Source organism: Carassius auratus, chromosome 5 (genome assembly GCF_003368295.1).
Source record: "Carassius auratus strain Wakin chromosome 5, ASM336829v1, whole genome shotgun sequence".
In the NCBI taxonomy this organism is placed as follows: Eukaryota; Metazoa; Chordata; class Actinopteri; order Cypriniformes; family Cyprinidae; genus Carassius; species Carassius auratus.
In genome coordinates, this window is record NC_039247.1 from 5,550,003 (window position 1) to 5,576,922 (window position 26,920).

A 26,920-nucleotide genomic window follows, 5' to 3' on the forward strand; every position below is an offset into this window, starting at 1 on the left:
ACAGACAGACGGAGGAATTTTCTCCACATTCATATGTGCATCTAACACAGCGTTCCCTCTGATGATATAAGAGAAGAATCTATATTACGGAGACCGTGAGAATGCGTCTATCCTTTAGTCTTCTCACAAAGCACTAACATGAATGTTATTTTCTCTCTGCTGTCATTTGTGTGCTGTGCAGAATTCTTTCTATTTGCTGGGCCCTGTATTGTAACGTATGTGTGTGAGAGAGATATTTTTGAAAGGCGTTTGGATTGTGGAATGCTTGGCAGCTGTTTTATTATATCTGGCAGGTTTGAAGGGGATAACTGCTGAAATGAAGAAGCAGGAGATGATGAAATTAGTGCTGTTTGATTTTCATGTCATCTGATTCCGCCTTTGTGATTGGATCGTAACTGATAGGATTTTTTAGATTCACTTGCCATTGTAATTTGTTGTGTTACAGCAGTGAACACACGCACACACACACACACACACACTGTGAACACACACCCGGAGCAGTGGGCAGCCATTTATGCTGCAGCGCCCGGGGAGCAGTTGGGGTTTCAGTGGCTTGCTCAAGGGCACCTCAGTCGTGGTATTGTCGGCCCAAGACTTGAACCCACAACCCTAGGGATAGTGGTCAAACTCTCTAACCACTAGGCCACGACTAGGTGGGTATCTTTAAAAAATTATAATAAATAATATTATATATATGTCATCACATTCTCACTCTCCATTTGAAAACAGTTCTGTCGTCTCCTAAAGGTTTTTTATTTTTTTGCGTCGAGTGGAGGGCTATTAATTTTGCTTATGTACCCAGGCCACCTCTCTCTCTCTCTCTCTCTCTCTCTCTCTCTCTCTCTCTCTCTCTGCCCTTTTCAAGCTGAGTGCTTCTCTCTGCTGTACAGATAATTAGCAAGGCTTATTTGCTATGCTAATGAGCATCAACATGCATCTGCATAAAGGCCAATGTCTCACCAGGCCTCTGTGCCAGTTAACTAGTTGATGAGCCGGATGACAGTTAGCAGTGTTGGGGAAGCTGCTTTAAAACTGTAGCTTCCAAAATGACATGCTACTCATGATTCAAACTACAGTCAAACTGCACTGAAGTTTTTGGAAAGTTTCTTTTATAAACAAATTATGTTATTCCTGTAGTTCAAACAGTAGAGCCTGTTGCTAACGATTCCCAAGTCACGGGTATGATTCCCAGGGAAAGCAATTCAAATCGCCTTAGAAAAGTTTTTGCAAAATGCATAAATATTAATTTAAATATAATAGTATCTGGCAAAAATTAGGTTCCGAGTGGCAACATCAAAGGGATAGTTCACCCAAAAATGATTTTGGACTACGACATTCTTTAAAGTATCTTTCAGAGAAGAAGCCAACAGTTGTTAAACACCAAGTTTTGAGTAATGTTTGGGTTAATTATGCCTTTAAAAGACACAATTACAGTACAGTGAATATCATATGACATATTTGTGGGTGAATAATATCAGCAAAAAAAAAAAAAAAAAAAAAATACAATAAATACTACCATAATGTATAAACACTTAAAATAAAATATAAACTAATTTAATTTAATGTCACATTAGTTTATATTTTATAATTGTATTATTCTTTTTTTATTCACATGCAGTATCAGAATTTTCATGGAGATATGCTTGTCTTTGAAAAGCCACAATAATAATAATAATAATAATAATAATAATAATAATAATAATAATAATAATAATAATAATAATAATAATAAATAAAACAGTTTAAGGCATCCTGAAAAGCCTCAATACAAAAAAAAAAAAAAAATCTTAATAGGGTTTCAGAAGTACATTTATTTTGGAAATTTTCTTCAGAAAATTAGCATTTTAGCATCAGCAAATTCAATACAGAACAACAAATACTACGATGATGTATAAACAATTTACTTTAAAATATATTTTTAAATTAAATAATAATAAAAAAGAATATGTTATAAATTATCAATTTCATTGCATTATTAGAATTTTCATAGAAATGTGCTTGTCTTGAAAAGCTACATAAAATGTATTTTGATGTCATATAGCAGTGTCAAATAGACCCCAATTAAACTCCAGAACTAATGCCATTCAAAATGAACACTATAAAGAACATGCATGTGCGAAAGTTTAGGTTTATTAAGTTTTCTAAAAGAATATCTGTGCACTTTATGAAAATTAAGGTGTGTTTGTGCAGTATTTAATGAGACTGTGTATATGCGTGGGAATTGCTGCCTTTATGGCAAATGTTAAGCACTCCTTTATTTATTCTGATGAGCTTGGGAGACTGATGGAAAAATGGAGTAAATACAGGAGAGGGGACAGGGAAGTGGTTGAATACGGGGGAGGAGGTGCATGAATCATACCGTGAAGCCTTTTCTTCAGGTAATTCTGCTGTGGATTACTTGAAATTGAGAAATTTGCATCCATATCGTTGTGAGCCTTTGTGTTGGGATTGATTAGGTCTGTTACCACCCTTTAACTCTGTCTCCCTCCTGATCTCTCACTTTTAATGAGAGTGTTTTTTTTATGGCTGAAAACTTTTGAAATGAGAAGAGGAGCAGACCTCTGATCATTGCATATCGTTCAGGGCTATTGTGGTGTCGGGGCTTCAATCTAAAGGATATGGAAATAGGATCATGTTCCTTTGCGCTCACAGAAGTCTTATAAAAATGTGTTAATCAAGCATATTATAATGCAATGGAATGCCAAAACACATTTTGTGTATTATATGTAAATATTAGATTTGTATTAAGATTGTATAAAATAAAGACCAGTGGAATAAGGCAATTTTTGGTTGCGCAGCCATTACTGTTTTTTGTATAAAGGCTTTTTCTAATTAATGAACAGTTAAGGGTTATATGTGACCATCCAGAGTACTGTATTAACATGCAAATGAGTCATTAAACAAATAATTACAGACAGATGGGATCGCATCTGAAAAGTAATTTAGAATTAAATTTGTAATTGAAATGTGTAAAGAAATCTTTTTAGAATTTCTGGTATGGGGAAATGGATTTCTTTTCGCTAACATTTTGTACTTTCATCAAATTTTTTACCTAACAGTGAATGTTAATTGAAGTTGCTAGAGAACAAAGGAGGTTCTGTGGTTTTTTGTAGCCTAGTCATTTTAAAATACTACTTGTTAAACAGAGCGAGGGAAGATCTGGCGTTGAAGCATGCATTACCAATTGTTTTTTTTTAAGGAATAGTTCACCCAAAAAATTAAAATTGCTGAAAATTAACTCAGCCTCAGGCCATCCAAGATCAGGATGAGTTTGTTTCATCAGCAGAACAGATTTGGAGAAGTGTAGCATTACATCACTTGCTCACTAGTGGATCCTATGCAGTGAATGGGTGCCATCAGAATGAGAGTCCAAAAAGCTGATAAAAACATCACAATAATCCAAAAGCAATCCACACAACTTCAGTCCATTAATTAATGTATTTTGAAATGAAAAGCTGTATGTTTAAATAAACAAATCGATCATTAAGATGTTTTTAACTTCATATTCTTGCTTTTGGCTAAAAATACAAATCTATCCATATAGCTTTCTCTAGTGAAAAAGTTTTTCTCACAAGATGTTAATTGCTGGTCTGGAGTCATGTTTACTTGTGGATTATTGAGAGCAGTCATAAAACTGTGTTTAATGGTCTCTCTCTTCAAAGTGTGCACAAATAACTCATAAATTCACACAGCTAATTGAGTCCCACACATCACTATGTGAGTCTGGACAAATCCACTCGGTTCCTTTTACAAATCATGACTTTAACACACCTGCACTTGGACTCAGATCTGGCTGAACTGGTTAATCTTATGAAAACACTCAGATTTATCACAATATTTTTCATAAAAACTATTCTCATCTAAATGTTTTACTTTTGAGTTTGTATTCCTCATTCTTTTCATTGATGATTCTCACTGAAGCAATTCCATCACCAAGTTTTTGAAAATTATATATGCACTTTAGCTTTAGCAAATTAAATGAAAAACAAATACTATGCCTACCATAATAATTCACAAATATATTATATAAAATTTCAATATAATTGTATAGTTTTTGTTTCATATAATGTTCTTGTCTTAAAAAGGCTTTCAAAATAATATGTATATATATATATATATCCTATTTCACTCTCACACTTACATTTTCTGTACATTTCCCTTCATGTCTGTATAAGTACTGTGTGTTTGAGTGATTGGACTATAAGGAAAACCTCATCCATGTCAATGCAAGCCTTTTTTTTCTTTTCTTTGTCCCATTAATGAGTGGTCAGGTTAAAGGCATATAAGCACCAGTGTAGCCGGTTTTTACTTTCCTCAGTCTGGCCTTTGTAATGAGCTGCTCTAACCCTCCCTCCTTCCCAGATTGAAATCATGATTGCGAATTTAAATGAGCGTTTAAGAGGGCCCAGGCTTCAGTTGCATCCCTGCGTATCATTGATTTATCACAGCCGTACACTACTGAAGGGAGTCGGGCTGTCCGACTGTCGAGACCCTGAACGAGTATCTGGAGACCACCTATATCAATGAATCAGTTCCCACTTCCTATCTGCCTTTCATCTCAGTCATATGTATGCAGAGCAGTCTGACAGAGATCTGAATTATTAGTTACATCACAGTATGAAATGCTGCTCAATTAAAGAGATATGCTATGATTTATTTGTTTATGCTATGAAATTCCCTTTTATATAATACAGATTTATATTGACTTGCTGTTATTAACTTAAAGGAAAAGTTCACCCAAAAATTATAATTTGCTGAATATGTATTCACCCTCAGGACATCTAAGATGTAGATGAGTTTGTTTCTTCACCAGAATAGATTGAAATTGATCACCACATCGCTTGCTCACCAATGGATTCTCTGCAGAATGAAAGTCCATTCAGCTGACAAAACATCATAGTAATCCACATGACTCCAGTCCAACAATTAATGTCTTATAAAGCAAAAATCTGCATGTTTGTAGGAAACAAATCCATCATTAAGGCATTTTAATTTTAAACTGTCGGTTCTGCCTAAAATGCCAGACCAAAGTCCATAATTACATTTTCTCCAGTGGAAAAAGTCCATCTCCTGTTGTTCTCTCACATCAAAATCAACCCACATATTTGGTTTAAACTGGTTTTACTTGTAAAAGGTCCTTGTATATGTCTCTCCTCATTCAGATGAGAACTCTTTTTCACTGGAGAAAGCAATATTATGGATAGAGGACTTGTATTTTAGATGGAAGCAATGGTCTGAAGTTAAAAATTCTTAATGGGTTTGTTTCTTGCAAACATGCGGCTTTTCAGAAAACAAGACTTTAATTGCTGGACTGGAGTCGTGTGGAGAATTGCCATGTTTTAATCAGCTGTTTGGATTCTCATTCTGATGGCACCCATTCTGAAAAAGAAACAAGCTCATGCTCAACTTGGATGACCTGAGGGTGAGTACAGTTTCAGCAAATTTACATTTTCGGGTGAACTATTTCTTTAATAAGAAATAAGAAAAAGCCATAACAGAGTTATTAGCCTTTCTTTGCCTTCAGAAGTTCACTATGGTTACCACAGTTTCGGCCAAAATGTCATAGTTACTGTTACTTCTAGGTGTTTTGAAAAACAGCAAGTGTGAGAAATAATAATATATTTTTTTTAGCCGTGCTAATTTGCATTTTTTCTAAATCTCTGGTTACCATGGTTGATTTTTGTTTTCGTTTTCACTGTTTCATAATCTTGCATAACAATTGCACACATGAACATATGTACACACTTTGTTCTCATTTACAGTCTGTGTTGTGAGTCTCAAGTGCTTGATCTTGAATATAAAACCTTGTTAAGTAGATAAATTAAATTGTACCCCTGCTCCTCTCCTTCACCTCAATGACACATTTTCCTCTCCGTTACACAAAGCAGAGCTGCAAATAATGAGTGTAGGTGATATGTGATGAAGCCTAACTATCCATGTTCCTCCATATTAGCACTGGTCTTTCTGAGGAGAGAGTCCACGACAGGCATTATGCTGCAGTCTCACATAACCTGACTAGGGGCATTAAGACTGCTGCTCATTACTGCTGAGTCCAGATAAGAACCGCCCACTTTGGCATAAAGTAGACATTTGACCAATATAAAGTGGCCAGCCGCAGTTTGTTTCTTTAATTGTGATGCTTATGGGCAGATATTGTGTGTATGTGCATGTGTTTCTGTGTATTATAGTGTAAATGTAATTTAAAGTCAAATAAATTAACAGAACTGTAATTTCTATCTAGAAAAGCAAAGTTTCTCTACAAAAAACAAAAACAAAACAAAAGAATGTTGGCTTGACAACGTCTTATTTGAAAAAATTAAAAAGCCTGGATGATGGATTAATGGATAGAAGATGGATGAATAGATTGAAGATAGACACAATAATGGATAGAAGAGGGATGCATAGACAGAGGATGGAAGGATGGATAGATATAGGATAGATGGATAATAGATGGTGGAAAGATGGAGAGAAGATGGATAGATGAACAGATAGAAAATAAACAGAAAAGTTTAATGGATGGATGGATAGATAGAAGATGGATGGGTAATAGATGGAAGAAAGATGGAGAGATGATGAATGGATAGATGAATGGATGGATAAAGGATGGATGGTTGAATAGATAGAAGATAGGTGGAGAGAAGTTGGATGCATGGATAGATATATAGAAGATGGATGGATAATAGATAGAAGAAAGATGGAGAGAAGATGAATGGATTGATGAATGGATGGATAAAGGAAGGATTGGTGGAAAGAGGATGGATGAATGATAGAAGATAGATGGAGAAAAGATGGATGAATTGAGAAAAGATAGATATATGATGGATGGATGATAGATAGAAGATGGATGGAGAGAAGATGGATGGATGAATAGATAGAAGATGGATGGATGGGTGGATGGAAAGGTGGATAAATAGATAGAAGAGTTTATTTTCTTTGCCTGTTTTAAATGTCTTCGAATTACAATTCAGTAAATAGCCTTTTCCTTTCCTTATAATCGCATTTTCTGTGTGTTATGGCAAGTTTAATTTAAATTTCAGCTCATAAATTCAAAGAGTGTCAGTTCTTGAGGTGAGGTTTTGTTTGATTACTGGATTGTGTAATGTTTACTAAAAAGCCTGACTCAACCTGAACATATTTATTGCTTTAAATTACTTTAATGAATCATTTCAGTTCATCAAAGTTTGACTGTAGTCCTCAGTTCAGAACCAGAGGAGGTGTTTTAAGAAGAAAGACCTGAAGAAATGAAATTGTAAAAGATAAATGGACAATTAGACTGTGATCTTTCTTTAATGACCATCATTAGATGTGCTTTTGAAATAGGATATGATTAATCTTATGTGTGTGTGTCACTGGCTGAGATATTTGAATACATTTACTGTGATAACCATAGTTTCCACTAAAATAAAAAAAATGTTCATCATTTGTGGTGGATTTAAAGCCAAGTGTGGCTATTACTGTATGTGCATGATTTCTAATAAATAATTTGTAATTAATATGGTAGTAATGGCCTCTAGTTCCTTGCTACTTGATAATTTTCTTTTAAATATAGTTTCTGAGGTTAGTAGTAACAGCATGTCAGGGTCTCTCCCTGTCACCTTTTTAGGCTTGCGTCATGTTCCAAAAGCTTCAGTATCGCCACACACTCACACACACCTTCAAGAACATGTGCTGTCAGTGTGTGTCATATCCACACACTAATGCCTTCCGCGCTTGGACACTTACATATCATTGTCATCAGTGACAGGACTGCCACACACGCACAAAACAAACAGATCATTTCCAAAAACCTTTGACAGCTCTACAAAAACAACACGCTCACTGCGGCTGCTTTCTTTCACCAAGTCAGTAAAATGTGGAGGTATATTATTTTTCCTCTTTGGGAATATTTTGGGTCTATATATGAAACTATATATATATAATTATGTTCATTGAAACATACAGTTTATTCTTGTGATCTGTAGGTCAGTGATAGACTTAAATGTTATGAATTTTTTTAACAATTACAGCGATAGTTTCCCCATATTTAATTAAAAAAAAAACATTGTGACAATAATGTTTTTTCCTCTAGTCTGTTGGTGAGTAATACATTTATATTCATTAACATGGATATAAGTTAATAATATACTGGTTTATTATTTTAGACTTTTTGTTATGTAGACACTATTTGTAAAGTCTATTTAATGCTTTGGTTACTTTTAAATGTTTGATTAAATTACCAGCTTTAATCCGTTAACAGCCCTATCAATTTTTGTTTTGTTTAACATTCATATCGAACCTAACACTGCGTAATATATTGATTCAAATGTCAGATTATTTGCCACTTTACATCCAACCTTTAACTTCAAGACAACACAATAAAAAAATACAAAAATAAAAAAGAGAGAGACCACGAAGTGAAGCAAAAAGCATAAAAAACAATCTGCCATCAGTAGTTTGCTGCCAGTCAGTTTATCTGCCTGTCACCCTGTTGATCCATCTTTATTTGTCTGTTTGTTCCCTTTTTTCTTCACATTCGCGTTCACACACCTCACCGTTCTGCTTATTCCTGCACAATAAGAAAGCTTCTCTCGTACACAGTGTCAGTTTTTGTCAAATCCACACACTAATGCATTGTGCTCTCAGAGTCTTGCACATTGTTGTTATTGGTGGTAGACACACAAACATGTTCACAATGCACCAAAAATATCTTACCATTACTGAACAATACATTTCTTTCCTCCTTTTTTTGGGCATAAAATCATTCTTCTGTTAATGCTTTGCATCATGTTGTAGGTGTTCCTTTTTAATTTGCTATTAGCTGACATTTCTGTCTATCCATCCTTTTACAAAGCTTCATAAATATCAATGCTTTTACCAAAAGGACACCACATTTACACAGGGTAAAATCAAATCCATTTTGTTCATTTATTACATTTAGAAGTGGTTTCAGTAAATGATCTGACCATTGGAAATCGTCACTCTGGGATGTTTTGATGCCCACACTTTTCTTTTGATTCAACTCAAGCTCTTTCATATGGTGAAAACTGTTTTGCTGTCTATTTACCAATTAAATTTGGGTGGTCAAACACAAATTTGACTTGTGGAGGAGTCCAATCTGGCATGCAAAATGATTTGAGTAAAAAAAAGTAAAAAAAAGTTTTATCAGTATGATAGATTCACACTAATTATTCTGTAGTTTGTTTAGCTGTTACTGTTCATTTGTTGTGTTGCATGTTAAAGGGATAGTTCCCCCAAATATGAAAATGATGTAATCATTGACTCACCATCCACTTGTTCCAAATCTCTATGAGTTTCTTTCTTATGTAAAACACAAAAGAAGATATTTTGAAGAATGTTGTGACCAAGCAGTTGATGGTAGCCATTGACTTCCATTATTATTATTTTTTTCAATACTACGGAATTCAGTGGCTACCATCACCTTTTTGGTTAACTTTATTGTTCAAAATATATTCTTCTGTGTTCAACAGATAAAAAAAAAAAAAAAAAAAAAGTCATACACGTTTGGAAGAACGTCAGAATTTTTGAATGAACTGTCCCTTTAAATATTGGATACAGTTTTTTGTAACAATTGTTTATGTGCATTTCTCAATACAAACAGCTCAACAGTGGTATCTGTGGACTTAACTGTAGGTTATTCGTCTTTCTTTTGATACAACATAGATTTAGTGAGAACATTTGGCAAAACTCATGTTTTGCATTTCTATGTTTTGCATTAGTAAATATGCACAAGCCGTTTTGCACACAAGACTGTTTGCTGTATGATAGAATTGGTTGATGAAATGTTCTGATGGTTTGACAGAAAATAAACTGCTGACAGAAAGTGCATAGTGGAGGAATGTGAAGTATTTTGAAAAAAATAAAATAATTACTCAGTATTGAGAAATGCTGGTAAACAGGTAAAAAAACAAGTGGTAAAGCCTTAGTTATGCGTAACACTTGATCACATGCCAATGCATACTATCAGCTGCATCTGGATCTGACAGTGAGAGTCACTCATAGCATTAATGACATCATGAGGGAAAATATCTAGACCAGATTTCACAGTTGCTTCCAAGTCTGTTTCATTATTAGGTTATTAGGTTGATTATTAAACATGATAGACTTAATGAAGTTAAGAGAAAGGTGACATGATGACATTTTCATAGAGAAGAAAGAAGGACATTCTGAACAGCAAGACATCTGCCCTCGCAAACATGCACCCACACAGAAAATAAATGGATCTAATTGGATTTGAATGCTATAATGTATTTTTTAATTGCTGACTGTGCCCTCATGATAACCTGTGGTCTGTTTATTCATTGTGTGAAGCCAGAGATCTCTCATTGTGTGACTCAGTTGGAGAATAGCTTTCCTGAGTTCACAAGCAAACTTGTGTTTAAATAAGCAGTTTCTCATATACTGTATGCTGTGAGCAAGATTGTTTAACAGATTGTGTGAGTTCTGCTGATATGTGAGAAGTCCTCAAGACAGCAACGAAAGCTGTAGCATGAAATGACTTGTTATGAGTTCAAGGCTACAGGATTATGACAAAATCATAATTTGTGTTACATTAATTTATATAATTTATATTATAATGCCAGTATTTTTTTTGTGAGATATTCTGATCAACATTAAGAGTGTTTCCCCAGTGCTAGCTTCTTTACATTGGCTGTCAGTTCATTTTAGAGTTCAATTTAAGGTTTTACTTTGTTTTTAAAGCCTTGCATGGTCTAGCACCTGAATATATTTCAGACATGATCCAGTTTTATTCTCCGACACGGCCATTTAGGTCATCTCAAAAATGTTAGTTAAAGGTCCCAAAATCCTGCTTAAAGTCAAAAGGAGATCGTGCATTTTCAATTGCAGCTCCTCGCCTCTGGAATGACCTGCCACTGGAAATTAGACGTTGTACATCTAGGTAATTTTAAAACACTTTTAAGAGGGCACTAACTTGCCAGGGCATTTGATGTGAGATAGTTGGTGTGTATATGATTGTCTTGTTTATTTAAGCTGTTTTAGTTATATGTTGTTTTATTGGAAAGCACTTTGGCCAACATGAGTTGCTTTTAAGTGTGCTATACAAATAATAAACAATACAATACAATACAATCTTGTCTTTTATTCTGACTCTCTTTGTAGAGCAAAAAAGAAGAACAAGCCGCTGAACTTGAAGATCCACAGCAGTGTGGCTGGGAGCTGTGAAAACCTGCCAACCCAGCGCTCTCCTCTCCACTCCGATCATTCACTCCGCTCCTTCTTTTTCCCCAATTTTGTCCCTTCGACACCACCGGTGCACTCTGACACCCCCTCAGCAAGTGAGTAACAGACATTAACCTCTTTGCTGGAAAAAAACTTTGTTTCAGTCTTACCTAAAATTCAGCTAATGAGAACATAACTCGTGAAGAACCTCTGCATGTCTCTGTGTGTGGTAGATGTTTTGTTGCTTGGAAATCAACACCTGGCAAATATCCAGAGAGAGCACTAAAGCAATCTGGTGTCATTGTTATCAGATAAACACATGAACATTAAGGACACTTTACCTAAAGTTACAGTGATAATTAGCATTTTATTATCATGTTATTAGAATTATAAGTTTTGGTTTTATTGTATTTTTTGTTGTTGTTGTTGTTATAAATATGTGAGTGTGTGTATGTAACAGTACATGTCTTCAAATGAGTAGAAGACCATGACTGTGACAGTATATTTTTTTTTTCAGAAATCATATTTTTAATTTAATTTAATTTAATTTAATTTAATTTAATTTAATTTAATTTAATTTAATTTAATTTAATTTAATTTAATTTAATTTAATTTAATTTATAAAAAAATCTATATATTTTTGTTATATAACTTCTTACACATTATTAGTTTGTCAACATGAAATCAACATTCACCATTGAGTGACTTTCTTAATACCTTTCTGTTTTATTGTGCACAATTAATGAGTACACATTATTCCAAAAAAAGTTGACAATCTTCCATATAATTTTATTAAGTTTTATTCATTTTGACTGCAAATAATTAAAAATATAATTTCATTTATATAGTATATATAAGAAATATTCAAGAAATGCATCATATTTGCTAATCAGTTTTTACTATGTTCCTATAATGCACCATTATATTTTGTTCCTAAACTTTCGAGAAAAATTCCTCATCTGAATTTCTTTTTTGCACAACATTGCATAGCTTTATCCCAAGTGCGTGTTTAAAGACATTCAAACTCTTGGTCAACATCATTAGATCACAGCTAGTGTTGACAGATGTCTGATGACGCACGTCGGTCAATTGCAACTTTCTTTGTCCTTTTCTTTCACAATGTGACTTCCTTTCTTATCACCTATTAAAAGGGCAGTGGCCCAAACCTACATGTGTCCCAGGACACCTGGCATCGTGTGGGTGCATATTATCCAATCCCAATGTCTTCTACACCGGGGGCCTCTTAGCGTGGGCTATTAGAGAAATGATGGGCCGAACGGAAGCAGTGTGTATGTGAGAAGACTGGGAATGACACAATAATGAATGACGCAAAAGACTCTGTTTTGGAATGAGATTATCATACAGATGGAGGGAAAAGTTTTGATTGCTTGTTTCCAGAATTATGAATGATAGACCCCCTCCAAGCTTTGGCAATCTGCTGTATTCTTTGTACATTGTACAATGTCGGAAATATCCGGAGAGGTAACTGTTAGGATGTTTCTCTCTCGTTTCTCTCTTTTTTGATGGGTTTGACGAATTAATACTTAATAAAAATTGTGTCTCTTATTGAATTCCAGCCACTGTTGAGGGTAACACTTTAGAATAGGGAACACATATTCACTACTAATTAAGATCCCTAAAGTTGCAAAGATTAAAGTCTCAAACCCAAAGAGATGTTTTTTATTATATTTTTTAAGTAAAGACTCGTCCACGGCATCGTAAAACACTTTGTTTAAACATGCCCCCACATGTCTACGTCACAATGTGGGAAGATTTGCATAATGCCACCCAAATTTTCACACAAAGAAAGAAGGCATAACTTTGATTCTCGCTGTTGCTGCTGGCACCATGTCATAGAGACGCTGTATGTTTCACTGTGAAAGCAAAACTACTTTGTTTGGTCTTCCAAAAGAGGACACAACTACAAATCAGTGAATAAGATCTGAAAAAAAGTGATTCATTGAATTAAAAAAAAGTAATTATGGTAAGTGGATGCAGTCAATTTATTTTAGCTATATTTAAATAAACTAATTTAGTTGATTAACTTTCAGAAAAATTTGTTTATTTAAATGTAGCTAAAATAAATTGATTGCAACCACTTACCTTTTTCAATAAATTCAATGAATAGTTTATTTATTTTTTCAGTGTATGGGATCATAACTTTGATATTTACTTAAAGAATCATTGTTAACATAACAAACTGTTCCAAGTAAAATATATTTATGAGTTCCAACTTTAATTTCTACAAGCTTAAATTGAATACTAACATAGAATGTACTTATTTTTTTATTATTATTATTGCCTTAACTAAATTATTTAATGTAGAAATTACTTTTGTTTTTATGTAGTATTTACTTCACCGCAAAATTATCTAACTTACCTTACCCACCGCCCAAAAAACTGCTCTAGAACAAATAATTAAGAAGATTAAAGATTACCCGTCCAAAACAATTTAGATCTCATGTTTAACTAAGGCAGATTCCTGAAGGACTGGCTGTGGTAAAGCTAACGTTAGACGGGAACAGCTGTTGCGGCCTGGAGCTAACGTCAACATCTCTAAAAGCACTTAAGACATTTTTTTTTAAATAGGTGCTATCTTTATAAATAAACAGTGTATTTAAATTTTATAAAACTACATTTTCACCCAAAAATATTTTCAAAATACAGTTCGACACAAGTAATATTTGCGTTATTTGTGTGTGAGCGTGCGCAGAGTATGTTTGACCGTTGGTCGCTGTGGAATTTATCCCAAAGACTTGTTCTGAATTAGAGCATATTATATTCTTTATTGAGCGAAAAAAACTATTCACTGTAATAAATTGTGCTCTATTACATGAAATATTACTTATTGTGCAAATTGAATGATGAAATTTCCTAGACTGGAATGAAAAGGTCTTCAGCAGTGTTTGGAATAACGCCGTTTAAAAGAATGGCGTTAGGTAAAGACATTATTTTTTCAGTAACGGGGTAATCTTTCTTTCTTTCGCGCTGTTATAATGCCGTTAACATTACTGGAAATTAAATGCGGTGCATTACTTTGCTTTGATTTAATAAACTATGTAATCCGAACGCACCCCTGCCTCACCCAGCGAGTGAGCAGGTGAGTTTATAACGATATAAACGATTATGATTGGCTAAGGCAAAATCATGTGTTTCATGGTAGCCAATCAGAGCCAGTGTTTTTACAGCAGCGGCGTCAAACACACGCACGCACGCACACGAGATTCGCAGCAGCAGAGATAGCGAGTCAGGAGCGTACGATGAAAAGTTGGCATTTTCAAGGTGGAGATATACTGTAAGGACTAATTCAAATTCATTGTGGTCAAAGGCAAGAACGTGCATGTAATGTGTACATGTAATATGTGACACACGCATCTACAAAGCTAGTGGCCAAAAGCACTTTTCTTACAAAGATAATACTTGGAAGTGCAGGATAAAACTCTTGCTGTCTGTTGACGTGCAATAAATATTAAAAGTTATGTACGATTACCTGTCTGTTCTACTCATTTCAACTGACTTGTGAAAACTGCTCAAAAAAAAAAAAAAAAATCTTTAATATATAGTAGAGGTGGGCATAGATTAATTTTTTTAATCTAGATTAATCTCACTGTGATCTTGAAATGAATCTAGATTAATCTAGATTAAAATGGCTCATTCGAATTCTGCCGACGGCATTCAGAATAGGTGTGTTACCCAAATAAAATTGACAAACAGTATGTCCTTGAGAAGGGGTTTATCAAGCTAGATGGTGCATTAGAAATGTACATCTCCTGTTTCCAAAATGCATCACAAACTGCTTGAAAAAGCTGTAAACTAATTCCACATTGCACAAGCGGGGACCCGGGGAAGGTTGCACCAGTGGGCCCTGTTTGAAATTGTCTAATTTGTATGTTCTTTTATTTTTATTTATTTGTGCTATTTACACAATGTTTAAGTTTTTTTCAAGTTTGTAGGTGTCAAGGTACAGAAACTAAATAATTAAATGTAAAAAAGCACTGGGTAGTCTTCAATGTAAAAATGAAATATACAATCAAACCTACATTTATTCAGGCACCTTCAACATTTCTCACATTATTACAGTTTTGCTATATCAAAACATATATCTGGTGTCTGAATAATTTTTGGTTTGACTGTTAAAACTACAAAGTAGTCAAGAGCAGTATGTGATTTTCAATTTCATTTTCTTGGATTAACATTACAGCAGACAGTCGCTAAATTAGGCGCGGTCACTTTAAGAGACGATGAACACATCCAATATAATACACATCCATTTCTTTCCTCAACTGTTTACTTTCACTTAAGAAATAACTGACAGTTTTTTCAAGCATAATTTCCAAAGTGGATATTTTGACATATTTCGTATGTATTTGTCGGCACTAGAGCAAAAATAAGCAAATTCGATGTTCAAGTGTTTTGATCAAAACGCTTGTTTTTTGCAAAATGCTTATTTTTTGCGTCTCGAGACGCCTTTCTCTGCATGAGCCCTGAACACCAGAACACTGCGAGTACTGAATCGGCTCTTTCACATCTTGCTGTTTGTTTCAAACTGCGATTTGTATTTGTTCATTCCGGTGCAGGAGGGACTTTGAGGTGAACTTCGCAGAAAAGTACTGAGTAACTATAACTAATTACTTTTTTAAAGTAACGTTCCCAACAGTGGTCTTCAGTTCCCACGTGAAACTGACTGGAAAGTCCTTTTGACGCCTGTGAAAATGTGGATTTGTGCGCATGTGCACACAATCAACTTAATATTTTCAAACTGAATTTAATTAATTCACATGGCTTGGATTTAAAACACATGTAATTCGTATAAAACCAATTAATATTTATTATTTAAAATCAAAAACTAAATTGAAATGGCTTAAACTAGCAAAATTTAATTACACTTAATTTAATTGGTGCCATAATATTTTTTTTTTTTGTGTAATAATGTCCCCACTGGAACCAACAAATGCCTTGTTCATAATGGGTTTTATTGTTTTGTCACAGCATCACAGTATGACAAGGGCCTAACATTTCTATCGCACGCTTAAGGAATTTGGCCAATCACAGCGCACTGGATTGCTGGCCAATCAGAGCACACCTCGCTTTTCAGACCAATGAGTTTTGTTAAAATAGATGCGTTTCAAAAAGGCGGGGCATAGAGGAGAAACAGTAATGTACAGTAAGTGGAAAATAATGTGTTTTTCCAACATCATAGCTTTTACGGGATCTAAAATATGGTCATGCAGAATAAGGTATTAATATATGCTTTGTAAGTACTAATAAAAAGCCAAAATGCTGCTAATATGCATGCTAATAAGCAGCTAGTTAAGAGAACTGGTCCTTAAAATAAAGTGTTACCCTATTCATTTTAGTGCTACTATTTTTAGTCATTGTAATAATTATGTAATGTGATTTTTATTAGTCTTTTTTTTATTTAGGTTCAATTTATTTTTATTTTAGTTTTAGTTCAGGTTTATTTTCAATTATTAAACTAATAGTTCACCCAAAAATTAGAACAGATTTGTAGAAATTAGCATCACATCACTTGCTCTCCAATGGATCCTCTGCAGTGAATGGGTGCCATCAGAATGAGAGTCAAACAGCTGATAAAAACATTACAATAATCCACATCACTCCAGTCCATCATTTAACATCTTGTGAAGTGAAAACATGTTTGTTAGTAATAAATCAATTATTAAGATGTTTGTAACTTCAAACTGTTGCTAAACTATGTTTCTCTTTCCATAATATTGTAATATTGTAGTCTTGTCTGAATCAGGAGAGAAATATGCACAGATCAAAACAGTTCTAAACAAATATGTTGGTTGATTTTTTAGTCATGTGGATTACTTGTGGATTATTATGATCATCTCATTCTGATGGCACTCATTCACTGCAGAGGATCCATTTGTGAGCAAGTGATGTAATACCAAATTTCTCTAAATATGTTCTGAAGAAGAAACAAACTCTATCTACATCTACATCTTGTATGGAGTAAATATACAGCATCTTCAGCTTAATTTCAATAACACAAATGTTTAAATGTTTTAGTTTTAGTTCTCTTTTACTTAATGATAATAGGCCTAATGCTTAGAATGTTTTACCCCAAAATCTAAATTCCTCCAGAGTTTGGGATGCAAGAGCTTGTTGCATAACCAGATGAAAGATTGTTATAGTTGAATTTCCGATAAACCAGCTGCACGACTATAATCATATTGGGTTTGTGGCAGCCTCTGTAATGGCATTACTTGCATTCTGGACTTCCCGATGGGGCTCCAGGCCGGAAACGGTGGCAGTAACCAGGCCTCACGAGTGTCATCAGCCCTGGTAATGCGTCTGCTGTTTTTCGGCATGTGGTGACAGTATTATTGTACACAGCACGCAACAGTTTGCCCAAGGTCTGTACTTCACGGTTTCAAGTTTCTCGACATGCACACACAATACAAACAGTGTGTGCAATACTATGAAATGCTTTTGTGAAGTTTAACTCTGGACATCACAACTGAAAGTTGAGAGTAGGGTAGAGAAAGACAAACAACAGAGGATATTGTTGGTGTTTGGATGTTGCGGGTGCTTAATTAGTCAATTCTGAGGTGCCGGAACAAGTGGGCTTGGCAGATCCGGCAAGTTAGTGGGGTGGGGAAAGGTAACAGAACATATGTGCAATCTCCATGGGGTTTTCTATCCAACTATTTTGATGTACGTGACCATTTGTGGATTTAATACACTATGGCATTTTGCATTATGCCCAACAAAGTCTGACAGAAACACAGTCCTCGACATTTGTATTGAATTCAAAAGTTTAAAACTCATAGTCATTTTGTGCACAAGCTTGTTCAAGTGGAGGCTGTCGGTGTATGGGCATATAAGCATTTAATCATAAGCATTTTTTTTATCAGTTCTATAAGTGCATTGAAGTTTATATGTAGCTATTCATTTTCAATCCCTGGGTCACAAGACTTAAAGTATAATGAAAATGTATAGGCCTATAGCCTATGCAAGATCTCATAAAATCATAGTCTCAAATGAATTTTTGATTGTTTCATCACAAATTAAGTCCTGAATGTTAAGAATCTCATATGTTTTTCTTAAAATTCCTTAGGAGAAATTAAAATGTTTGCATTGGAATACGAGTATATGTGTTCTTAACTGGGATTTGTGCAAATGCAACCTAAGTTTCCTTTGGTCTGCATTTAATTTCATTACTTTTTATTTTCAAGCTATAGAAATATTTTAAATTACTGTGCAATGCAAAAGCCAAATTTGGACTGTAATTTCTTGGCTGTGACAATTTATCATTATGACAAATAGACGCAGTGCAGCACTTTAATCACATATCAGGCTGTCAGTCAAATCCATAGAATTGTTTAAGAGCAGGTCAAAAGCAGGTCTTAAATGTACTTAACAGCACTCATGTTTCCCTACTGAAAAAAAAAAAACCTTTCAGCTAAAACTTTATCAAACTGTAAACCCAATAATGGTACTTTGTCGTGTTCTGGAAAAGACTGAGAAGTGAATCAATATGTTAGTCATTGTTTTACAAACCATTTTGTTTACTCTATCTATTCGTAAGATGCCTGTGATATTTATATCAGTGACACAGGCACGTGATTGGACAGTTGTGACAGTTGGCCAACTGTTGCTTCATCTTCCACAAAAAAACTCTAGTTTGTCTTGTCATGTTTCAATTTGATAGTTAATTGAGCGATTGAGTCCGCATTGTGGTTTTTAATGACTGGTTGTTGATTTAAAAAGGGCAAGAAAGAAACATAACTACGTTATTCTATAAATTTGACATCTGGCTCTGGTAGCTGGTATTTTTAGATATATTTGTGGTGTCGTTTTTTATTTATTTTTTATTTTTTAGATGCACCAATTAAACACACATTCACCTGCTCAGCAGTGATGCTGGTGTGTATTTACAAGTCCGTGTCTGTGCCTGTGGATAAAACAGCCACCTGCTGTGAGACGATGTGAGTTTGTCAGGTAAACTTGAGTCTACTAAAAACAGCTCTCTTTGTCTCTGTTTCTTCATTAGGATGAAAGGACTTGATTTACATTTATGTACCATGTAAATGACATGGTATAGAAATATGGTAATCATTCTGTTCCATATTATACAATCCTTGTACCTTGCTGCCGCCACAGTACTTTTTTTTGATGGATGCTGATGTGTGTTGTCAGTTGTTGGATTTTTTTGTCTCAGTTTAATCCTTAAAAATGTACTTGATTATTGTAGTAAATAAGATTAGTTTCTGGTTTTTGTAATAATTTGCATCAGCTCCTTTAAAACTTTGAGCGATTACCATAGAAACAGGCAAGCAAGGGTTTTGTCTAAAATTATCACTGCAGTGTTATGATAGTTTATGCTACTTGTTTAGATCATTTGTTTTTATGTTTGAGTATATATTCACTTTAATTATTTTGAAATATTTTTCATATCATAATGCATTTATCACTGCTGAGGTCAAAGAATATTGACATCATTGTTATTTTAGTATTATTTCGATGCTATTACTGTATTTAATCATATTTTTCATTTCATTAATTTTATTAAAGTTTTTATTAGTTTTTCAGGGACCCCTTATTTCTATAGCTTTAATTTATGTATGTTTTAGTTCCAGTAATTTTAGTTCTTTTTTTTATTTATGTATTTTTTTTTAACTAACTGCAAGGCAACATTTCATCCAATATTTATATATTTGTTTTTATTTCAGCTTTATTTAAATTATCAAAAATGATTTTTAATAGTTAAGTACTAAATTGATGTATTTACCAGATATAAGGATATCAGTGAATACCAGCTTCTGGTTTTATAATTAAAAGCTTCTATATTTCCTGGATGTTTAGTTCAGAGAAGAGCATCTTAGAATGAGCATAATAACCTTGCTAAGGTAAAAATTTAATGTAAAAAAAAGTTATGTCTGAGCATTTTATTGTATGTATCATTGAAATAATGTACAAAATACATCAGTGCAGGGGCTCCTTGCTTTGTTCACTGTGGATTTTTTATTTGCAAGCGTGAACATTCATATAAGTGGATAAATCCAGCTGCATTAAAAAGATAATTTTGTACACACATTACTACGTTTGTACATTAGAAGCTGTCTGTTAATATATTGTTTATAGGCTGTATCTAATTTGCACAGCACTTGAGTTTTTTGAGCGCTGTAAATTTGTGGAAAAGTCTGAATGATTGACACCCATGTGCACAACACTATGACATGTTGAACAGTTTGTGTTGTGTTTGTTTATTCATGACAAACTAAATTTAAACAAAATATAAATATCTTAATAAAAATATATATTTTCTTAGTTTCTGCACAGTGTTTCTCCAGATTGTCAGTGCTGTTTCATCTGGCTTTAAACTAGTTTAAATGAATAAGTTGACTGTTCTTCGCTGTGTCGCATGACCAAGACTTATCAGTAATTAAACGCATCTGCTATAAGCCTGCACTGTGCTGCCGTTTGAAATTTGCACCACTGTTGCCAACTTCCTGTAGTGGAAAGTAGCTAAATCCTCTTGAAAAATCACTAAATGACACCATATGCCAATTAGCCAATTATCATATCGCCTTTTATATTTGTTGTCCAAGAAGTCGCTAGGCACTTAAAAAAAAAAAGGTTGCTACAGGGATCCGAAAAGTGGCTAAGTTGGCCATAAACATTATATCAAACATTTATCGAACTCTTTTTATCTTTTTATCAAGGAAAATTACATTGAGATAATTCTCATTTTATCCTAGCATCATATAATAAAAAAGTTTAAATTTGTCTGTAAGATTTGCAAAAAATCAACCCCTTGGCCATTAAAGTACCCATAGTCAGAAAAACAATCATATATTTATGGTTTATTCTCCTCAAGACCACTCGTGATTCAAGGGAAGTCTAGCACCCCAGAACAAAGATCAGTTCAAAGCTCTGATCTGATTGGAAACTCAGTGTTGTTCCTGATCCACCTGAAAGAACCAACTGATCAGAATGCAGAGGTCACAATAGAGAGAGACACTCTCACATCCATATTTGATATAAGCATCAATCAATGCACATTGACAGAGGCGGTCATCAGGAATCTCAAGTGAATATATAAGTTGATGCAATCAAAGGCGGACTATGAGGCAGGTTATTAATGCAACAATCTTCATATTTCTTCATACAGTATTTTTATGCTTTTAGAATAAGGCAGAGTAGATTATTTCATGTGTGTGTGTGTGTGTGTGTGTGTGTGTGTGTGTTTGTGTTTGTGTACTTGCCCTTGTATCTCGTAATCATAAACAAATTGAGTTTAATTGAGCATGGACAATCTGATGAATGTTTTTTTTTTAACTAACAGTGCTGTGGGAAGCAAATGCGATTATTGACTTTCAAGTCTCAATTTAGGTTTTATCAGATCTTGTCCATTTGATTGATGACAGGAGACATCAAATTTAAATTCTTCAAATTCTATTAGATTGATCTTTTTAAGCAATTAAGGATTTCTATATTAAATATAATGTTCTCAATTTGTCGGTCAATAGACTTGACTACCTGAGTGACCGATGAATTGGGATCTCGCTTAGAAAGACCAATCTACTTAGAGTGTAAACTAAAGGAGCCAATGAACATTGGCATGTGATTATTGCATCCAACTCTGTATGATCATAGCGTTGCATATAAGTAGGCAGCTGGTGCAGCGCATATTCAGCTTTTCATTTCAGAGCCAACATCGAGTGACAACATCGTTCTACTCCAAACCAGTTGCTTCATGTGACAATTCCGAGAGCGTTGGGCTTGAGTGGAAACCTCCCAAACCCCCAAACTTTGGATGATTGGTCTGTGCCTTTCTTCCCGGAAGTGCATGATGAGCTCACTGGGTTGTGGATGGTTCCTATCACTGCCAAAATCCACCCCAGTGGCTCGTCCTCCCTCACCACCCTTGATGGTGGGGCAGCACGGGGCTACACGAAGATCCCGCCGGTGGAGCGATCAGTTGTGATGCAATTGTGTCCAAATACTGGTGCCACTTGGCGGGGCAAGCTGTCGCTCCCCTCCCGGGCTTGTAGGTATAGACCGGCAGTGCATATGCGGACTGTGGAGTGGCTGCCTCTGCCACCGTACATGCTTGTGTTGTTGCAGGTTCATCAGGTCAAGACATTGAAGGACCTGCATGAGGTTGGTCATGACCCAGAAGTTCTCAAAGAACTCCGTACCATTACTGATCTCACATTACGAGTGATGAAGGTCACTGCATGGTCTCTGGCCCATGCGATGACCACTATGGTGGTCCAGAAGCGCCATGTCTGGCTGTGTCTGGCCGACATGCATGAGACGGACAAGACCGGTCTGTTCAGTGACATGGTAGAGAACTGGTAGAGGTAGAGTTCTCTGCTGCCCAAAAGCAGACTGAGGCCTTCAGGCACATCCTGCCTCGGCTTGCAGCTGCTGCCTCCACCCGGCCGCCAGCAGCAGTGCCTCACCCTGCTCGTTGCTGAGGGTGGCTCCCTGCCGCCGCCCCTACTCCTGTGCAGCAAACACATCAGCCTCCAGCAAAACAGCACTGTGGAGCCAGCTGCAGTGCAGCCCCCATGCCCGTCCAAGCCCCCGCCAAACCTGGCAGTAAGTGCAAGAGGCCCAGAGATGGAGGAACCTGCTCTTTGGGAGATGGTGAACGCACCACTCCCTCCCCTGAAAGAGGCCAGATGGAGAATATATTGTTTCTTTCGGTAACTTAAAACTTTGACAAAAGAGCAATTTCCTCTATATCTGGGTGGTTTGAAAATGATATCAAATGTACTACTCAGACACACTCTGGCCGAACGCAGGTAAGTGTTACAAACACGCTGACCCTGCCTCGGACCGGCATGGAGATCCAGGTCCCTGCGTTCCCCCCTGCTGCCCCACTGTGGTTACATCGGTGGTCCCGTTGGTGCCACTTGTATTGTTTCTGGGTGCCTGGCTAGCGCTATATATACCGTAATTCCTTAAATAAAAACTGTTAGTCAAATAAACGCCGGGCCTCTTATAGTGGCTGGGGGCATGGTCAACACAGACAAATACAGGCCAGTCTTAAATAAAGGCCGGGGGGAAATTTGTGCAGCAGAGCCAGATAACGAACGTACACGCCCACTGCCGGAGCATTTCTCCTTCTGAAGTCAAGAACCGGTTCCATCGGTTTTCGGATCACCAGTACACTGAACCGATAACCATTTCTGAGAGCGCGTCTGAACCGAACTGGTTCTTTTGGTGTTTGATTCTGAACTGATTCTGTGCTAATGTTATGATCTCTGTCCACTGGAACGCTATCGCTTTTTATTTAAAACGGGTTATTTAAAACAATTACTTATCAAACAGATGGAATTAGAAATAAAGGCTTGCTTCTAATAAAAGCCTGTTACCTTCTGCAGTTCAGGTAAATAAAGGCCCCGGCTTTTATTTGAAACAATTACGGTATATATACATGATGAAACATTTTTAATAAATCCATTTACGTTGCTTTACAGTTGTTTTACAGTATATGGTATTTCAACTGAATTCTAAATTAATGCAAGTTAGAGTTACGGTTGTTAATAAATCACTTTATTGCCAATAAATCTAAATTTTGTTTAATTTAACAGTTTTGTCTTCATCATATTGCTGTTAAATCTGTTTTGTTTATACTGTGGCTAAGAAAACATCTTAACCATGGTAAAATCACTGTATGTCTTCTTGTTAAGTTTTTTTTACAGCCACTTTATAGCTCATCTAAGAATTATAATACCTTTTTAGCCTTTTTATAAAAGTGATTTTGAGGTTTATAATAGTTATTAGCTTTTTTAATTCTGTGTTTACAAGTGTTAATCCTGTTTTTCTGTGTCTGACCCAACCATTCTGTTCCAGATACTCTGTCTGTTCCTCGCTGGTCTCCTCAAATACCTCGCAGAGACCTCGGCAACTCCATAAAACACAGGTATGTTTTGTGTAGATATGAATGTGTGGTAATGGTTACAAAATGTCAAGCCAATTAACTCGTGTGGCAGTGCATCTGATTACTTGATTACCCCAAATACCACCGATCCCAAGTCAAACAAAGAACACTTAGACCGCATAACACAGTGCTATTGTGATCAAAGTTATAAGGGCTTTAATGAGAACTCACAGTAGCTTAGCCATCAAAACATATGCAAAGAAAAATATGCAAAAAAAATCTTATTTCCCTGGTACTTTAGTACTTTAGACGTGAAAAAAATCAATGTCTATTTGTCATCATAGATGGACAACTGCCAGTTTCAAAATACAATCTGATAAACAGATCCAAAAAATTTAAATGCTTATATCAACTTAAATCTGGCTACAGTGATGTGAGTTGTGTACTAAATCCAGTCTCCTCTTTTATGAGACAGTATAGCTTCAATCTAATGAAGACACTTTGACACTGTCAGAGCCCATTAGTCATATTCTATTAACTGTCAGCTTCTGTTCATATCAGAGAAATAGATTGGCAATGCACATTGACCCTTCAGAGGAACTCTATTCCAGGAGATTTGAATGGCACTTTTATTGTGGAGAATGGCAAATGTGACTACATGTAAACAAAAAGAGACAGAGATAGAAAAAGTGAAGAATAAAGAGAGCACCTTGGCTTCCATGCAATTCTGCTGAACAATCACCAGTGTATCCATACAGCCTTTGTCCTCTTCTGTATTGGTCAAGTGAGAAAGCACAGTCGAGTGCAAAGGAGATACGGAAAGATCCTCGGTTATAATTAAATTACTCTAATTTGAGAATTACTGCCAAAGTGCCTATCTTTGGACATACGCTCTCAATGAAATGGTTACTTGGCAAACGTGATCGCTGTTGTGACACATTAGCTCTTTCATCTGAAGAGTTTAGGAGTGGTTGTCAGTAGGTCAGAACCATCTGCTGATAGTTTGACAGCGAAGCAAAACAAACCCATATGGCTTCATGCATTACATTTTTTATTATTATTGATAAATATATAAAAAAAAAGACTCAGTAATGAATCACATCACTTATTTGTGCTTGTACAGGTTTTCCACGAAGTATTGGATGTCACAGACATGTATCGTGTGCGGGAAAGGAATGCTGTTCGGCTTAAAATGCAAACACTGCAAGTAAGTGCTAAAATGTTTGTATGGGAGCCCATTTCCCCAACATAAGAAAATAAACCATGTTTCTGTAAATCATACAAGTGCTAAAACTTTAGTATGGCAGCCCATTTCTGCCACATAAGAAAACAAATAATGCTTTTAAAACTCATAAGTATGACATTAAAAGTTTAAATTATGAGACAAAAAGTTTAAAATCTAGTATAAAGCAATAACAAAATATGAAATATGATGAATACAGTCATGACAAATGTATGTATAATTATAATGTACAATTTCACAGTGAATACTAATTCATAATTATGAGATTTTGTTTTTTTTATGACAAACAATTATGACAAAATGTTGAAATGGTTATGTAGCCATAATTATAGGATAAAATGTAAAAGTAAAAGATTATAAGTCATAATTGAGTTACTATGTATTAGAAACAGTGTTACTAAGGCAGCCTCTTTGGGAGTGACGATAAATTTGACATCGTTCTCTTTACTTGCTGCCGTTATCAGTCTTTCTCTATTTCTTCCTTTTTTTTTTTTTGAAAGTCATGAAAACACTATCATGGAGTGTTTCTTTGCTATTTGAGCTAATGGAAATGCAAGAAGCATATATTTGTGGTAGTTCCCATTCACTGCTATAGAAGCTTACTCAACTGTGATGACTTCTGCTGCTGAGAAACCCGGAAATGTGTAAAAAGTCTATACATAATATATATGAAAACAACTTTGAACAATCCTTAGCAGTCGTTGTGTTGAATTTTGCATCAGCAAACACCACGTTTACATTTACATTTACGGTTAAGTTTCCTTAAAGATCAAAAGATCGTACTTTAAAAAAAAAGGTTATTCTGTCTAGGACTGAATCACAGCATGTACACTATAAATGTCAAATGTTAAATATACACAACATTATCTATAATTATTTATTTTACCATCTCTTGCAACAACTAAAATCTCTGAAAATAAAAATTTCTAACATTTCAGCTGTGAAATGATGTGATTTGATGTTTTTGTTAGCATCACAGCCTCTTTAGAATTCAGTGCTAGAGACTTTGTGCCTGCAGTAGTGTCTGAACATTCAAATTGAGCATAATTATCATTATCATTAAAAGATTATTTGAATAAATTACCTGCCTAATAGTTTCCACTCTACCACCCTTGACTGTGGCATCTTGTTACTAAGATACTTGCTGGCTTTTGACACCCTCAAAATAATGGCTGCATATTAAGTGCTTGTTTTGAATATTCATTAATTTGCTTTTACAAGAAAAAACTAATAAACATTTCTGTCATGCTTTCTTTTGTCAGATTGAAGTGCCACAACAAATGCACCAAAGAAGCTCCACCCTGTCATTTACTCATATACCACAGAGGAGGTAGGGACTCATCCAGAGGTATTTCAACTTTTACGTTTACTTTCTTTAACTCCATAAATGTTTAAAGGGGTCATATTTATAATTTATTTTGTGTATTGTATGTAGTTAAATGTGTTAAAGCAGTTTAAGATAAACACTTATTTTCCAAATACAGTACATTATTGTTTCTCCTCTATGCCCCGCCTTTATGAAAAGCATCGATTTTTACAAAGCTCATCTTTCTGAAAAGTGAGGTGTGCTTTGATTGGCCAGCTATCCTGTGCATTATAATTATAAACGAGGCATAATTACTGATTATAAT

The 26,920-nt window shown here is 35.1% G+C and overlaps 1 protein-coding gene across 3 annotated transcripts in view; it reads left to right on the top strand.

Annotated features, from left to right (window-relative positions):
• LOC113072224 (kinase suppressor of Ras 2-like) overlaps positions 1 to 26,920 on the top strand; it is an 86,871-nt gene that overhangs the window by 22,379 nt on the left and 37,572 nt on the right. For 2 of the 3 annotated variants that reach the window (XM_026245298.1, XM_026245296.1), the window contains exons 6-9: positions 11,119 to 11,294; positions 24,019 to 24,088; positions 25,170 to 25,253; positions 26,552 to 26,637. In XM_026245298.1, the coding sequence (XP_026101083.1) occupies positions 11,119 to 11,294; positions 24,019 to 24,088; positions 25,170 to 25,253; positions 26,552 to 26,637 (416 nt within the window). The remainder of the gene's footprint in view (positions 1 to 11,118; positions 11,295 to 24,018; positions 24,089 to 25,169; positions 25,254 to 26,551; positions 26,638 to 26,920) is intronic. The other variant, XM_026245304.1, reaches the window with a different exon arrangement.